Genomic DNA, 15,100 nt, shown 5'->3' with positions numbered 1-15,100 from the left:
GCTGCCCCACACAAACAGTATTGTGAAGTAAACTGTGGATCAGGGAATTGTACTAGTTGCTGTTGCAGGGGTGGACAATGAGAGTAAGTTTTAACCTAGTTAAATTCTTAAATTCATCTCACAATTAAGAAGTCCAAAGAAATGCCCTTGCAATAATCAGCTGAGATTTGGTGACAGAATGCATGGCTGGGTATGGATCTGTCTCTCAGAGGGTTCAATGCCAGCTTACAGAGTTCAAGATGTATTTCAACAGATTCACCGAAAAGAATTAAGTTATTATGTATCAAATAAGTTGCATCACATTTTCTTTCTTTGCCTAAAACAATAAAGATAAAACATATATGTTAGTGCTGCTGGTGCAGCACTGATGCAAACATTTATGATAATTACCCTGTCCATTCTTGCAGTAGACCATTAATTATTCCTTTTAGGACTGACTTCTGAACATCTTGAGGCTATGAAGACAGGAGAGGAAAAATAATATCTGAAGTAATAACACATATTCAATACAAGGTATTGTACAAATAAGCAAGTTTGCTTTGCTTGCATTTTAAGACAGCTAAGAAATCTTTTGTGCTATGATGCTGAGCTCCTAAATATCTTCCTCACAGATGTAGTAGGCGAGTGTGGGGTTGTGCCAATGGTGCCTTTCAACACTTATACTCTGTAAATATAATTTCTAAAATACTCCTGTCCTTTGTATACTATGCACAGGACCTACATTTTACTATTCCCATCCTCACATTTTCTTTTCTTCTCACCATGCAGTCCCATCACAGCCATGCAATATCTCTAAGATATGCAATCTTTAAGAACTACCACAATGTAAACTATGCTTTACTAGAAGGAAAAATTTCCTCCTCTTTTACTAGAGCAGCTGTCCTGATTCTATGACAATTCTCATGGGACCATTTGAAGTATGTTTTGAGAGATTCTTCAGAAATCATGCCAATCTGGGAAATAAATTTTGGTATAAATGGTATAAAACATGAATTATTTTTCTCTACTTACAGTATTTAATAAGGCATCATAGACAACATTCACAAATTCTGCATCGATTCCAGAGTCCTCAATGGTATTAAATGGAGAACTGGTATCTTTCTGTAAGTTAGATAATACATGAAGCATTTTGAATATTTTATAGCTATCTTTGAAAATGTAAATTTAACAACAAGCTTAGGAAACATGTTCAGATACAAGTATTTCCTTTATCAAAACGTAAGATAATTTTCCTTAACTAGTATGCTAAAGACAGACCAAAACAGTAGTAATCCTACACATATTCATATTGTCATTCTATTTTAAAAATGCAAGAGGGTTTCAAGTAATGAATTACACTGAACTTTCATCTTTGTTGTTGATCCATTATCAGACAAAGGCAAGAAAATTTTAAGCATTCAGTATTTATTAAATAACTAAAGGTCACAGGTTATTTTGTCCAGCCTCAGATCCTACAATCCATATTAAGTATCATGAGCATATTTTGCTCTATAATAGGCAGGAAATAATAATTTAGCATGAATTCAGAAACACAAATATAACATTCCCTAGGAAAACCAAGTATGCCATCATAACACATGAACAGCTATAATAGAGCTCATACCACGCCTTTTTTTTAGGGATCGGGAATCTCTGTTTCCAAATTTGCCTGGGCCTCTGCATTAACACAGCCAATGTTTTAAAACTGTAATTTGTTTAGAAAGTACCTACACAGTCACAGTGTCACACAAACAAACTACATACTGCAATTTTAAAGCTCCACAAACTTGAAATAAAATTGCTTAACTGCTTAATCAATAAATCAATGCAATAACACATTTTCCACAAAAGGCAGGTGAGATCATGACAAAATTATCTGAGTGACCATGAATATCTGGCTGAAAGCCTTTAAGAGATATTTTTTGATACATTTTGAAGATACAAAGCACTGTAATTACTAAATAGTATTAGGAATTATTTTCTACCTTAAATGCAGCATTTATCTCCAAGAAAGAATCAAAAGTTGTAGAATAAAAATTATGTACAGCTTTCCAATCTCCCGATGCCTTCGACTTTTCCATATCATCCCTAGAGAAAATATATTCAAATACTGGTAATGGTTTGATCTTGCCAGCCACTTAGACTTTAAAATGCATTATAACTTTAAGCTTCTCTCACTAAGCACACTTAGAAGACTGAGGAGTATAATATCCATATCTTTCTAACCTCTTCCTTGTCATTTAAAGATCACGGTATTATAAGAGAACAAAAGCATAGTTTGTGTTTGATACACCTGAGCAATGTCTTTTATTCAAAATGTTAATTCACAATGTCACAGTTCAGTGTGTTAGGACAAATAATTAGCAGAACAGAATTAAGTTGCAGCTATACTTACATGGTAAAGTTTCTCAGAATAAGTATGACGGCTCCTAAACGACTCAAATTCACTAGATTGTCTTCAAAATTTTCTTTTAAAATTTTTCAAATAGAACTTAATCTGAGGCACAGTTGGTCAGTCTTAGGTAGTTATTCTTAGACAAGGTGATCACTGGTGACAGTCAACGTGGCTTCACTAAGGGCAAATTGTGCCTGACAAATTTGGTGCTGGTTGATGATGGAAGAACGGTATCATCTACCTGGACATGTGCAAGGCCTTCCTCTGGAAGCTGCTTCCTCCTGCTTTGCTGCAGGCTGTGCAAGAAATCTTCAGCATGGGGAAATCCAAACCCAGCTCAGCACAGGGAGCAGCTGCCAGATCCAACTGAGAAGGACCTAGTCCTACCTGGAGGATGGCAACCGTGGCAGAGGGGAAATGGAGAGGTGGTGGGGGCTCACAGCTGGGGATTCAAATGGACAGGACAAAGGCTAATGGCTTTAACCTGCAGGAGGGTTGATTTAGATCAGATATAAGGAAGAAGTTTTTTACAAACACTGCCACAGGTTGTCTAGAGGTAATAGTCAATAGATACAAAAATATTAATATGGGAAATAATTCAGTTCTTTGGATCATCTGAATACAGGAAAGGATCACCTCTGCAAATTTTCCTTTATATCGCTTTTTTTCTGTCCCACCAAATACACACTGAATAATCAAAAAGCTCTCTTTTTCCTCCCTGGAAGCACAAAATTTCAAACATAGGAGAAAGAAATAATTGCCAGTATAACCAAAACACCTAAGACTGCAAGGAATTTGCCAACCTACAATAAGACATACATACTTTTTTCCAAAACTAAATGTTCACTGCACTTCTAATTCTGAAGTATATGTTTTGCTATTTTCTGTGTGGAACAGCATTTCAACCTAGAAAAAATATTTTGATAGTTTTCACAGTAACAGAGTTATCAATCCCACCATCATAACCAGACTAACTCCTTGCCAGTCTTACTGAAACTGTTTCCTCATTTGAGATTAATAAAATCAATATGAATTAGGTCAAAATGAAAATAATTCCAAAGAAAGCACATTTCTAGGAACACCAGTATAACTTACTGAAAATCTTTCACAGTTTTGGTTCGAATTGGAAGGGAAGGTTCAGGAGGAATCGGTGCTTTCAGTTCTTGGGGTAATGCATCCACAGACATGCGCTGCTTTTGCCGTACATCGAGGCAAAGAGGTGGTACGTCCCTCCCTTAAAAGAAAGGTAAAGAAGAGAAAATACAATTCATCTAACACAAATAAATTGGTACTAGGAAAAAAAAGAAACTCCAAAATGTTTGATTCTAACTCTTTAAAAAAGTATTTTTCTTTCCATGTGCACATGCAGACATGAGGGAAAATTTGGCTAACTAATAAAAATAGCAGTGTTGCCCATTACTCTATATCCAATATAGATTGTAAATTTTCAATATACAAACTGCAAAACTGCTCCTTACAGTTAAGAAAAATCTCACTCATGACCATACCAAAGTCCAACTCTCATATAAGGACAAGACTTCAGTCCATTTTTCTACACTGTGATATAGAATTTTAGCTAGAGATGACTGTGGATCATCTACAGTTTCAATAAAGAATCTATTGAAAAAACTAAATGGAAAGGCAAATTTTTTTGTCTTACAGAGAATTACTGGTGAAACTTCGAATTATTTTCAATACATTTGGCTACGTATTCTAGTACAATCGGCAATGCTTTGATAAGGTCTTTCTATTCTACTCCTTCCTTTCTATTTGATCTGAGAATATTTGATCAGATTAGCATGGCAAGACTTGGCAACAGCTACAGTGAGAGATGAGGCTGCCTCTGTGTCCGACACAGCTCCAAAACACACCCACCACAGGTCAAAGCTGTGCCCACCAGTGACACTGGTAGCACCCCTGTGACAATATATTTAGGAAAGCATAAAAAACCTGCACAGCAGCTGAGAGAGAGGAGGGATTAAAAAAAAAAAAAAAAAGAAAGAAAGAAACTAGCCTACAGACACCCACATCAGTGGAAAAGAAGAAGGAAGGAGGAGGTGAGCCAGGGTCTGGAGCAGAGATTCCCCTGCAGCCAGTGGAGAGCCCATGCCTGATCAGGCTGCTGGCAGATTTGGAGAGAAGTTGAGAACAAGGGAAGGTGTGGTAAGCATGGAAGGGGAAGGTGTTTTGAGTTTTGCTTCTGATTAGTTTAACTGTCAATAAATTAATATCCTCAAGTCTGTTCTGCCTATGACAATAATTGGAAAGTGTACTCCCAGTCTTTATCTCAATCCATGAGCTTTTTCATCTTATTTTTTCCCCATGTCCTGTTGAGGAGGGGAAGCCACAGAGCAGCTTGGTGGGTGTCTGGCAGTCAGCCAAGACAAGCCCACCCAAAACATGAAAAAATATTTCCACTGTGTTTCCAACACTCATTTTGACAGTGTCTTCACAAACATCCTCAAACACTCTTAACAGTCTGATTTATGCTGCTCATTTTTAAAGGCATTTACATGAATTGTGACATGTTTGGGATAAAAGACACTATATAAAATAAAAGTGTCCTCAAAAGTCATACATATTTAATGAAAATCCTCTATGAATTGTATAAGACCCCTCTAAGCTTTTTTTGAAGGTTTGCTTTTTTTTAAATTAATGAAACATCAAAGGAGAATCACTACACTGCTGCCTACTCCATTTATCACAGCAGGGAAAGAGATGCTAAAAAAGTCCCATGAATCCAAAAGCAGATTTTTTTTCCCCTCACACTCATGACAGAGTCATTGTCCGTGTGACTTAACCCAGGCATCGTTCATGAGATAACAGCTCAGAGCTGCCCTCAATCCCCCAAGGATGGTATCAATCACTTATATGGAACCTTGTCCATTCTCACAGATGGAATTTTAACTATTTTAAGATAAGAGTAGCAATTGAAAAAAACAAAGCAGACATACAGATAAATTAATCCAAGCCAAGGTGCCAAACAGTCCAACCATGCAAATGTTCTGCTATTGAACACCATTCTCTGAAAGCAGAATGGACTGGTTTTAAAGATCTAAGAATTTGTCTTATTTTTATACTTTGAGAATAACAAGCTTTTTGATTTAACTCTCATTTTATCTTCTCAATTTTAAATGGATCAAATATTGAGTTATAACTAGCTGAACACACCAAAATGAGGAAAACATTCTTTAAACGTCTGTAGAAGAGACATCTGCTGGCAGACACTGCTTCTCAATTCAGTAAATTGAGGCTGCAGGTGGTAAGCTGGTAACTTTCACCCTGTCAGCAATGCAATTTTCTTTGAAACGCAGTTTAATTTACATATACTAAAATTGATTTTTAATAGTATCTTTAACACATATGGTCAGCTTCAGTATGTTTTGTCATCATTCAAATTTATTTGTACATAGATTTATTTGCTCTTCTGCCAGTAAAGAATCCTAATTAAGATCCTTCACATTGAGTTTCATTGAGTAGAAATGGGAAATTTTACTGAGTTGATAAACAGCAATAACACAGTATTACAAGACAAGAAAAAACAGTAATTTCTGGCTTCTTGCCCAGTTACATCAAGTAAAAAGATTCAGCAATGCATGAATGCTTAGGGAAATATCAAAAACTTTGGTGAAGAAAATTGCATTGATACAAAGCAGAATTGAGTAATCCAGGGAAGTTCAGAGTAAATGAATGCTGCAATTATTTTCATTGTGACCAGCACAGCTGCTGCCCAATGAAGATTTTCAAAGAAGATAAAGCAAACAAAACTTACGGTAATTGTAACATTAGAAAATAACTAGAAAAATCTATTTAGTATATAAATTTCATACCAGATAATTGTTACATTAGAAGTGTGGCACCTATGTAGCACATAAACATCCCCCTACTTTTCATGCTGTATTTACCAGCATTAGGTTTTCCACACTTTTTTTTTTTCAATGAAATTAATGTTCTTTGAAGCTGAGCCTGAAGTATTACCAGTATATACACCTATATATATATACAGCTACACATGTTCAGAGATAGCACATGTATAGATAAACTGCAAAAAGACCCAAACACCAATCAAGCATTATTGCTAAAAGCCAGATTAGCAAAAGCAGAATTTTCACTTGATAAATTTGTTCAAATTGTTAATTTCTCCAAAGAATACACATACTGCCTCAAAATATATTGAATTCACCTTTGACTGATAATAAAAATACTCTGGTTTTACATAGGCAGGTTACTCTGATCCTGAAACTACCACAGCATCTGCTCAATTTTACACACTGAGCTCTAGCTCAAGAATATATCCCTGACTATAAGTATTGCCATGCAATAGTGTGGTGAAAATTACCAAGTAAATACTTATGAGGCAGTAATTACAACTGGGAGGACACCATTTGCAGCAAAATTGAGGGCACTTCAAGAGAGTGATATTTAGGGTTTATCATTCTTGCCAGGTACAAAAAAAAAAAGAAAGGATGGGGGGTCAGGAGAGAAACAGACTTTTGGTATGTTTTGGCACAGTCAGAGAACTCTTTACTGGCCATCTCCAGCCACTGTGGTTTACTTTGTGTAGTACAAAGCAATTTGAACTAAGCAAAAAAACCCTGTCTGAGATGTAATTCAAACCTTTCGTGTTTCAGTGATTGCCTTTGTTTTGGGAGTAGAAAGCACCTCTTTACCCCGTAACAAAAACTGTTTAAAAAAAAAGAGTCTTGCACTGACTTTTAGTTTTGCAGTATAGCTAACAGGACTAATAAAAGACTATTTTAGCAAGAATCTAATGCTGCAAGTAATATACCATCTTTTCCTGCACAACTTTGAAACTAAGCATACTTGTCAACCGTTTTGTTTCAAAGTCACATTACTGAGGTCTCTCAGTCAAGTCTCTTTCTTGCCTCAAATCCACTGAGTGGCTTAGTGAACCACTGCACAATAAGCCTGAAGGGGACTTCTTCAGAGACAAGATCAATACAAACCTGACAAATGTTTCTAGAGTCTTTTATGAATAAAAGTCCCAAATTACTGAATTCCTTGCCCAAAAGCCTAATAAAAATTCCAGGTCTAACCACAACATCATCTCATCCACACTTCATGATTCTAGCCTACCATACTGAATACAGAGCTACACTTTCTATCATTCCCTCAAGTATTGTTACCTCGCCACAGCACAACAATCTTCCTTCTCACTTATGAAGCTATTCAGAACTTACTAATTGCTGCCTGTGCATTTTACTTTCTGCCCTCACTGGCCTTCATCTTCACTGCAAAACACCATCTCTCTGCAACTGCCTCTCTTAAAAGCCTTACACTTGCCTCATTCCCACCATCCTTCAGATAGCAAAAAAATAATTTTCTCCAAAGTTCTGACAATTTCTAGAGACACTGATCATTCCATTGAATGATTTCAGCTAGACAATGAGTATCTGCAGATAGACTGCTAAATCAGTACCTTTCTTTAAACTTTCAGACTGCCGAATCAGTAGCTTTCTTAAAAATTTCAGATAGTTACTCCATTCTCCAGGTCTGTTTGTTTTTTCTTATCAAACTTGTCTGTATGACACAACCTCTACTGAGCATGGGCTATGATATGTTTCACTGCCTGTACAATGTACAACAGAGCATAATTTAATGAAATCTAGATTTCCAGATTTTCTCGCACTACCACAATACAAATACTGGCAGAAAATTGAGCACCTTCTAAACTTGGTAACTAAGTAACACAGGTCTTTTTTTTCTCTTACCGTTTTTGATGTTGGGTATAACAAGTTGCGTAAGCGAATTTCTGTTTCCGATGCCTTCTTTCTTTTGGTTGATAGTTGTGATGAAATTGCTGAAAGTGGAAAACTGATTTTTGGCTCCTTCCTCCAACCCCTGTAATTAAGATGACAGTATGGGCTAAAGGGCTAATACATTACCGCTATAGTAATCTTCCTAGTGAGGTTATTACACAGAATTCTTAAATACCTTTTAAATCAGACTGGTAATAACTGAATAAAACATAAATAATGATTCTTCAAGTTTGTTTCAAATTAATTCAGGAGAGGTACCATAAAATTCCTTTCAATTACATAAAAAAATTCAAGTATTAATTTGCAGGATATGAAGATATGCTTGGATTTCTGTGAGGAAAACACAATACAATTAGGATGCTGTCAATAACATTCTAACTTTCTGTATCCTAGTGTCTACTTTTATACTCAGCTCAGTTTAAACAGAAGAAAGTGTCACATATTCCTTTTTCCAAATAGCCCTAATATATTCAAGTAGCTTAGACAAATTTCCCCAGACATGAAATGTGGGGCCAAAAATTCTAACTTGTAAAAACAGTTCAATACTGACTACCTGGGTAAAACTCCCTAATGATTCAAAATGGTCAGCATGTGCTGCCACTGAAGAAAGACTGACCAACAAAACTTGGTTAACAAAGTGATAAAAGACTCCATGCTTGAGCACCTGTACATGCTGTCACCAAGGAGCCTGCACAAGTCTCTGTTAGGAAGTGTTGATCACTAATGTGTTCTAACAACAAGCAGAAGTGAAATCATGCTTCAGACTTCCTAAGGATTGTGCCAATTAGTCTGTTGGCTAATCAGCACTGGGTGCTATTAGATATAGTTATTTACTACAGAATCTGCAAAGCATAGGCGAGGTTAAGAGGCTTGCCCGAGATGACAGAAGTCTCATGATGAATATTTTAATTTTCATCTCCATTCCAAGTCATCAATTGATATCAGAAGAAGGTAAATCAGCTCAAAAAAATATACACACACTTCCCACACATCACGATTTTCAACCTCACAGTAACCTAAAGACTCATTTTCCTGATACCTGGCATTCGTGCTCTCAGAAAAATGTTTCCATACAAATCAAAACTTTAATTCTGCAAATGAGAATATATGTTCTCATGTAATATCCTGTCAAATTTTTTGAATCAGTACATTTCCCTTTTCCCTTAACAGAAATACATTTAAACTAAGACATGCAGAGTTCTAAGAAAAGCACTTCACTTTCATCACAACATCCTGAAAAAACACCAGAAGAGTAATAACACAGCCCATAAACCCACCACACCACAGTGTATACAAGCTGGTGCACTGCCAGAAATTTAACCAACTGTGGCTATACAGCTATTTTTTCATGGCTCATAACTCACTAAGCTGTAAATTTGAACAATCATCAGGACTTCTTGCTTTAAAAAAATCAAATTTCAATTTATAAAATTTGTATTTTTACCAAATTTCAATTTCTAGTTCCAAATTCCATATACGCAAGAAACATTCCAAAATAAAATGCAATTACCAGTGTAATTTTCAGATTAACATTTCTTTTTAGTTTATAACCTTTGAAATATCATTACGATGATTCTTAAAAGTCATCTAGCACATGACTGGAGAAAAATAGACCCTGAACAAACATTAGTGACTGAAAAAGAACTTTTAGAAACTCCATCTAAGGTTAATCGGCTCTGTCACAAAATGTGTGCTCTGGGCAGAAAAGCTGTGAAGCACAGATTAGTCTAACTACAATTAATAGGGAATAGATATAATTGAAAAAAGGAGTATTTATTAAATAAATTATTGTGACAGCCTTTTTGACTGACTTAGCGTTCTAGGTTTTACTCCAGCCATGTGACTGAAATACTACAGGTGAACAGTTTCTTAAAAACTTTCTCCTTACTGCCACCTCCCTCAGCAGTGATCATAAAGAACAAAAACTGCATCCCCTCTTTAACTCCATCATCCTATTTCAAGTACAGTTCCAACAATATTAGACAAACATATGGACAAAGACTTTATTGGGAGGTCCTGGAGGGAAACTTCATGCTCATTAATGAGAAATTCTGACAACCCCCGGGGTGAGCAATCTAGGGCAAGTGCACAGCACCATGTCATATTTTAAAAATTTGCAGGTGGTCACTGAGCTTTTAGAACCTAAGACTCTCTACAAGCACACTGCCACCAGGAAACTGAACATCCACCATCCCCCTCCCACCCACCAAAAGGAATGAATATGCTTTGAGGGAGTAAAGGATCAAAGTAATCTTTAGTCCTGTTTTAAGATCATATTAATAACCCACAACTCTGCTGGTTTCTTAGTGGAAGTTTTCCAAAGCACTAAGCCCTCCATAGGACTGGAGAGTTACTGGCATTATACTTATAAAACTGTATTTTTCATTATTGAAGTTAAATGAAATGGTGAAAACAAGTCAAAACGTTTGCAATGAGCACATACAGACTGCTTTCTTGGAAGGGACAAGAGATCATCTAGAAGAGCTTCTGGAAAATCCTGTGTTAGCCCAAACATTGCTTACTCAAGACCCTTATGTATATGGCAAGCAAAGACTAGTGAGGACAAAAAGATTTTCTTTCCTGTGCAAGAAGACATGGAGGACACTCAGATTTCCAAAAGACATCTGACAGTGCAACAGGTTGCACTAGAAGCAGGATTTTCCCTTCCATTCATAGCTTCAAAGGTGTAACTTTGGACTGTTTTTCCTTTCCAGAAGTCTCTAATTATTCCTATTTATTAGGGAGCAAATTACTTAGCTTTCCACAAATTTATTTCCAGAATCTGAATGCTGATACCCAAACTATCACCTCTTCAGGGATAGTTTATGACATTTTTCCACAAAACTCCCTCTCTATCTCCACTCCCTTGTAACATGCTCCTGAACCCCACGTTAGGCTCTTGGTAAATTCAAACCCTGCCCTGCACCTGACTCACAACCACACCCAGCCAGGTCTGAGCTCCTCTGGGGCAGGTCCACTTAGACAGCTCCTGCCTGTGGGCAACACTTCAGAGGTACATGATGGATGCCCAGCTACAAAGAAGTTCTGATTCTTTTAAGGTACCTGGAATTCTACATGGCCATCCAGGGGCACACATTTTTCATTCACTGAGCTAAGCCTGACACATTTTAGGCCAGCACTTGTATCTTTATTCCAAGGGACTGGCTTTTACCATTCAAAGTCTAAGGTGGAGATAGATTTTCAAAGGTAAAAAAAAATCCTGGGCACTCATCCATTACAGACTTCTCCCACCAAATTGATATTTAAATCACAAGAATAAACATATTCTTGCACATTCTGACAAAGCTGAAAGTCTTTCAGAAGATTGGAACGTTTAGGCAAAACACAAAATTGGCAGGATTGCTCCAAGGAGTTTGCATACAATTCCTTAGTTTAACATCACAATTATTTCCTGACAGGCATAAATATTATATGGGCAATCTTTTAAATTCAAATTATGAATTTAAATAAATGATAAGTTAAATGGTAACTTCTAATAAGTCTGATGCCTATCAGAACTGCTGAACTAAAACCTCCTAAGTGCATTACTACAGGATTAGTGACATTTTTATTCTGTTGTTGGACTGAAGAAACTTACCACAAGTTCTATTGTTAAGCTATGTAAGATATCCAACTCATGTCAGGAAAATTTTATGTTCTATAATATCGTATGGTCAGCAGAAAGAAAAGCACAACCCTGGTATAATTTAAAAACCTGAAAAAAAAGGTTTCTGAAAGGAAGTTATTCTGGCAAATATCCTTTTCCCATTTTTTTTTCTCTGCATTAATTCATTAATCATTTAAAAAAAACGGAAAAGATTTTTAAACAAAAAGTCAAAACCACAGAAGTATTTCCCAGCTACTTCTCTTGCCATTAAGTGTATTAGAGCTGAAACCCTCCACCCCCGAGAACCCTTAATGAACATTCACAAGGCTGCAAACCCTCAGTCATGACTAACCCGACAGAGCAGACCGTTGTAAAATGTTAACTATAAGTGGATGGAGAATTTATAGCTTCATTATGTCATTGCTTACAGATGCACTTGTTATTTTTAAGAAACTTGAATGAAAGCCTCCCAGCGGAAAGGAACATGAAAGAAAATGAAGACGACGATTCCCCCCTTCCCTTTCTCCTCCCAAACAAAGCGGCAAACACACCAAGCGAACGCGGAGTGGCACAGCCGGGCCCGCGGGCAGCCGACGGGACTTACCCCGACAGCCGCGGCGGACGCCGACGGGGTGGGCGGCAATTTCTCTCCCTCCTTTTCTTTTTCCTTTTCTTTTTCCTTCTCCCCTTCTTCCTCTTCTTCCTCCTCCTCGCCGCCCTCCTGGGCTGACGGGGCCGCGGCGCTGCCCTGGCTCAGCTCCGCTCCGGGCGGATGCCCCTCGCCGGGGCCGGGGGGCAGCTCGGCGGCCGGGGGGCTCTGCAGCGACATGGTCCCGCTGCCGGCAGCCTCTCAGCGCCGTCGGCACCCGCGCCCTCCTCTCCGCCTCCCTCCGCCTGCCCCCGCGGGCACCCTCAGCTCCGCCGCTCCGCTCGGCCGCCGCGGCACTGCAGCAGCCGCGCTGCTCCCGGGCGCCCAGACACCCCCGCACGGCGGGGCGGAGCGCAGCGCGGCGCAGCCCGGCCGCCCCCGCCGCGGCCCCGGCGGGCAGGGGGAGCGCGGGACGCGGCGCGGCGGAGGCGCCGCCGGAGCCGCTGCCCGGGAGCGCCGCCGGAGCCGCGCCGCCTACAGCCCGCGGGCAGCGGCGGGGGCCGCCGCCGCCATGCTGCCGGGGGCGGCTCGTGGAAACGCGCCCGGCGGCCGGGGCGCGGCGCGGGGGGAGCGGGGACACGGCGGCGGAAACTCCGCGGCGCAGGAACCGGCGCGGGGCTGCGGCCGGCCCCGGCGCAGCCGCCCTGGCAAGGGGCGCCGGGCCGGGTGTGGGGCGCTGGCGGGATCCGGGAGTGGCGACGAGGAAATAGATGAGTAATAAACAAATACAAACATAAATATTATGTATAAAAATATTACATATAAAATATGTATAAATATATACAGCTAGACGAAGGCCCTCGGGGCGGATACCGCTAGGCACGGCCGCGCCTCTGTCACGCCGGGTGGTGCCGGGTGCTGCTCGGCTGGCACAGACCGTGCCCGCAGGGGCACCCCTCACACCGCCCCGGGGCCGTGCCCGCAGAGCTCTCACACCGCCCCGGGGCCGTGCCCGCAGAGCTCTCACACCGCCCCGGGGCCGTGCCCGCAGAGGCACCCCTCACACCGCCCCGGGGCCGTGCCCGCAGAGCTCTCACACCGCCCCGGGGCCGTGCCCGCAGAGCTCTCACACCGCCCCGGGGCCGTGCCCGCAGGGGCACCCCTCACACCGCCCCGGGGCCGTGCCGGCATTGCTCTCACACCGCCCCGGGGCCGTGCCCGCAGGGGCACCCCTCACACCGCGCTGTCGCCCCACGGCACGTTCCTCGCCGCTTCAGGTCACGCTCCAACGAGAAAATACAGAAATCGTCAAATCATTAAAGTAGAAAAAACCCTTCAAGGTGATCGAGTCCAACCTTCGACCAAATAACACCGTGCCCACTATACCATGTATGTGGAGTCAAAGCCTTATTGCGAAGGACTGCACCGTATCATGAGGAATGAACATGTAACAAATGTGTGAGCCTGGTCCGGTCTCTGATGGCAAAGCCAGGCTGTGCAGCGATGGGTCCTGGCCCTCCTTTGGGCAGGTCGCGGGCAGTACCCGCAGCCAGAGCCTCAGAGTGGCTCCCTGGCTGTGCTGAGCTTTGCTTAAGTATGTGAAGAAATACCATCTTCAGAAGAGGTGCTGTGTTGAACTGGTTGCAAGACAAAATCTAGACCAGATGTCACACATACTGGCTTCGTACTGACCTGCTGCTTGGCTTGGTATGTGAAGCTGCAGGAGCCCTGCTGAGTGAGAGGGGCACAATGTTGTGTACTCTAACCTACATCCAATTTAAGCTCTTCAAACCACTAGCTGCCAGATGAAACAAGCTGCCTTCAGACCACTCTAATTTTGTGTCCGAAGAAGAGTTTTTCTCCCAGCTTCAGGAACAGAGTGTGAATAGCATTACAGACCATGTGAAACAAATTTTCAAAATTGTTTTTCAGGTGGAGAAAAACCACATGATGGTTTTTCTGAGTATTGGCACTACACAAGTAGCTCCTGCAGGAGCCGTGGGAAATATTTCTGTAAGAGTCATAAAAGCAATGGCACAATAGGTACTGCAGTGTTAATCTAACACACTGAAAAAGGCTTTTCCTTTTTGAAAGAACTGGCAGACCTGGAGTTTTTTAAGGTTTCATTAAGAAATGGCTTTGTTTCCTTACCTCATTAAATATGAGATCTGGTTTTCCAAGAAGTTCACTCTCCTTGCTGTGTTTACTTCCCAGTGGCTTTCAGCAGTTTGTATGAATAACCGGCCTGCTGCACTTAAAACAAAGCCCCCCAAACATTCACTCATCTTTTTCCTTTCCATGCCAAGAAACAACATAATGATAGTAATTTCATCAGCTTCAGTACAAGCAGCTTTACACCCAGTGGCAGTCCCCAGCTAGAAATAATTGGCACAACTGTTTTGTGGAGCTGTGCCAGCTTGAAACATGGAAGGATTTGCTCCATTGAGCGTACAAAGAGGGACAAAATAAAGAAAAAAATATATTTAGAAAGGCAAGTATAGAAGAAAATTAGTATTTTTTCAGTTCCATTGAGCTATAAAGCCCTGACTTTTGACAGTGTCAAAAACACAGAAATAATTTTCTACCAAGATTATCTCACAAAAAAGCTAATGTAACATCAAAGACATCAACTTCTATTGTCCATGCTCTCCTGTGCTATTTGAAGCTGAAGTGCTTTATTGAACTAAACTAATTCAAGTGAATATTTTGACTCATGACAATTGTGAAAATAGGCACAAAAAATTCTTCCT

The 15,100-nt window shown here is 40.4% G+C and overlaps 1 protein-coding gene across 1 annotated transcript in view; it reads right to left on the bottom strand.

Moving 5' to 3' along the window:
- Positions 1-12,755, bottom strand: part of HECTD2 (HECT domain E3 ubiquitin protein ligase 2) — a 33,118-nt gene extending 20,363 nt beyond the window's left edge. Inside the window, exons 1-6 of the mRNA XM_021539523.2 lie at positions 12,366-12,755; positions 8,107-8,236; positions 3,470-3,608; positions 1,965-2,067; positions 1,012-1,101; positions 391-455 (exon numbers count right to left, since the gene is read on the bottom strand). Of these exons, the coding sequence (XP_021395198.2) occupies positions 391-455; positions 1,012-1,101; positions 1,965-2,067; positions 3,470-3,608; positions 8,107-8,236; positions 12,366-12,590 (752 nt within the window). The 5' untranslated portion in view covers positions 12,591-12,755. The remainder of the gene's footprint in view (positions 1-390; positions 456-1,011; positions 1,102-1,964; positions 2,068-3,469; positions 3,609-8,106; positions 8,237-12,365) is intronic.
- Between the last annotated feature and the right edge of the window lie 2,345 nt (positions 12,756-15,100).

This window comes from Lonchura striata, chromosome 7, assembly GCF_046129695.1.
Source record: "Lonchura striata isolate bLonStr1 chromosome 7, bLonStr1.mat, whole genome shotgun sequence".
In the NCBI taxonomy this organism is placed as follows: Eukaryota; Metazoa; Chordata; class Aves; order Passeriformes; family Estrildidae; genus Lonchura; species Lonchura striata.
This window is presented reverse-complemented; position numbering and strand designations above follow the sequence as displayed.